Raw genomic sequence first — 2,032 nt, forward strand, 5'->3', positions numbered from 1 at the left:
AGTATTGATTACCTGACAGCAGGTATCCTTTGAGGCGGGGCAGCAGCGTTTCGGGGTCGATCAGCGTCAGTTTGCCGAGACACTCGGCCACCACGTTCCTGGTTCCTTCCTCCTGACACTCGCAGTGTTTGAGCAGCAGAGACCAGACGGACTCCACGTACGGCTTCAGACCCGACACTGATGCCGAACCTGCACACACACGCACACGCACACGCACACACAGACACACACAGACACATTGAAACCACAGTAGACACACAGAAGTATTCAGACAGTACTGGAGCTGTTGTTCTTACTGATGATCTCTTTGAGCGAGTGCAGCAGCAGGTACTGTCTCTTGGAGGACGAGATCTCCTGCAGGACAAAGGGCAGATATTCTGGAAGATTCCCCACAGCGATGCTGCCCAGCGCGTAGGAGGCCGCCGACTTCACCTGAAGCAGCGAGAGAGACGGGTTAATATCTACTTCACTACTAGAGTTAGGTCAGCAACAATTTCCACAGTTCTTCTTTAGGGGTGCAAAACACCCTGAAGGTGGAGTCAACTCTTCAATTATTCATCCTTAAAGTATATGAACAATTATTTTTCACAATCCTAAAACTACAGTGGCGTCTTCAGATGATGTGTTTGCCTGATAAATACTCCAAATTACAAATATATTCAGTTACTATCAAAAAAAACAAAGAGAGGAAGCAAATCTTCACATCAGAGAAGGGCGTACTCTGGGCACAGGTGGAGCAATATAACGTCAAGGGAACTGAAAGTAATACTTAATCGTTCATACTGCTGGGTCTAAAAGTTCGCTTACACTTGCAGCAGCTGCTTCTTTTATCCATCGACCTGATCAGATTAGCTCTGAACGGATCAATTATCCAGCCTGCAAATCCCAAACTGCTGCTGAGGAAAAAAGAACTCCTAAAGAGCTCGCCTGCGCTGCGTTCAAGGACCCGCAAAAATGTCCGAATTCAGAGAGAGGACACAGAATGAGACAGAAGGACACAAAAACGCACATTTAAAAGAAAAAAAAGCTTGATGCTGTCCTCCGTTTCTCCTGTCAGGTGTTAAAAACTTTACAGGTGAAAAGCTGGACGGACGTGTGTTACCTCTTCACTGGAGGAGGAGAAAGCATCCAGGATGACCGTCTTGAGCTCTGGTTGGCTGCTCAGGTCCACATGGTGTCCCACCTCGCCCAATGAGAGCAGAGCGAGCAGTCTGATGGAGTCCGTGGAGCGGCTGTTCTTCACGTCCTGTCGGTCAGGACAGAAAATACTCTTTATTTAAACCTGCTCAAAGAAGTTGCTTTATTTTTATTTACACATTAATCTGGACAATTAGGTGAAAATCAAGCTGTCGATGAGGGAAAGAAATGACCTTCAGGCAAACCAAACTCAATTTAAAAAAAACAATTTATGCTATTTTCAGTGAGATCTGTGACTTTTCTGAGCAACTGGGACTTAATTTGAGTTTTTATTTCTTAATGCTCCACAACACAAAGTCAAGACCATTTTCAAAACTGAAATGATTTTTACACATTTTACAAAAAATGTTTTTAAATATTTTTTTATTCCATTTTTAAAAACTATTGTGATTTTTATTAATTCCATGACCTTAACAAAAACACTTTTTAAATTTTTAAAAATTTATTCAATTTTTTAAATTAATTGTGATTTTTATTAATTCCATGACTTTTACAAAAAAATCATGATTTTTACAAAATCTATTACTTTTTCAGAATTTTCATGAATACTAATTAATTTTTTTTAAAAAACTATCCTTTTTAATTTACTTCATGATTTTTTAAAAAACTGCTTTTTTTATTAATTCCATGTCTTGTACAAAACTATCATGATTTTTTAATTTCATGTCTTTTTCAAAAATGTTAATGAACTTTACAAACTCCATGACTATGATGATTTTCACTAATGACTTTTTAAAAATCTATCATGATTTTTACAAATTCAATGACTTTTTCAAAATGTTTTCAAACCCATGGGAACCCTGGTTTTATTTGACCAAAAATCCAAAAACAAAAA

At 38.8% G+C, this 2,032-nt stretch overlaps 1 protein-coding gene across 1 annotated transcript; it reads right to left on the reverse strand.

The window, feature by feature from the left end:
* Positions 1 to 12: 12 nt before the first annotated feature.
* Positions 13 to 1,246, reverse strand: LOC121965973 (cullin-associated NEDD8-dissociated protein 1-like; the record flags this gene model as incomplete). The annotated part of the gene is made up of 3 exons (XM_042516079.1): positions 13 to 189; positions 297 to 432; positions 1,103 to 1,246. Coding segments are annotated over 3 exons (457 nt in total), but the record flags the coding sequence as incomplete, so codon positions are not given.
* Between the last annotated feature and the right edge of the window lie 786 nt (positions 1,247 to 2,032).

The sequence above is a fragment of the Plectropomus leopardus genome, unplaced genomic scaffold (genome assembly GCF_008729295.1).
Source record: "Plectropomus leopardus isolate mb unplaced genomic scaffold, YSFRI_Pleo_2.0 unplaced_scaffold22579, whole genome shotgun sequence".
Taxonomy (NCBI): domain Eukaryota; kingdom Metazoa; phylum Chordata; class Actinopteri; order Perciformes; family Serranidae; genus Plectropomus; species Plectropomus leopardus.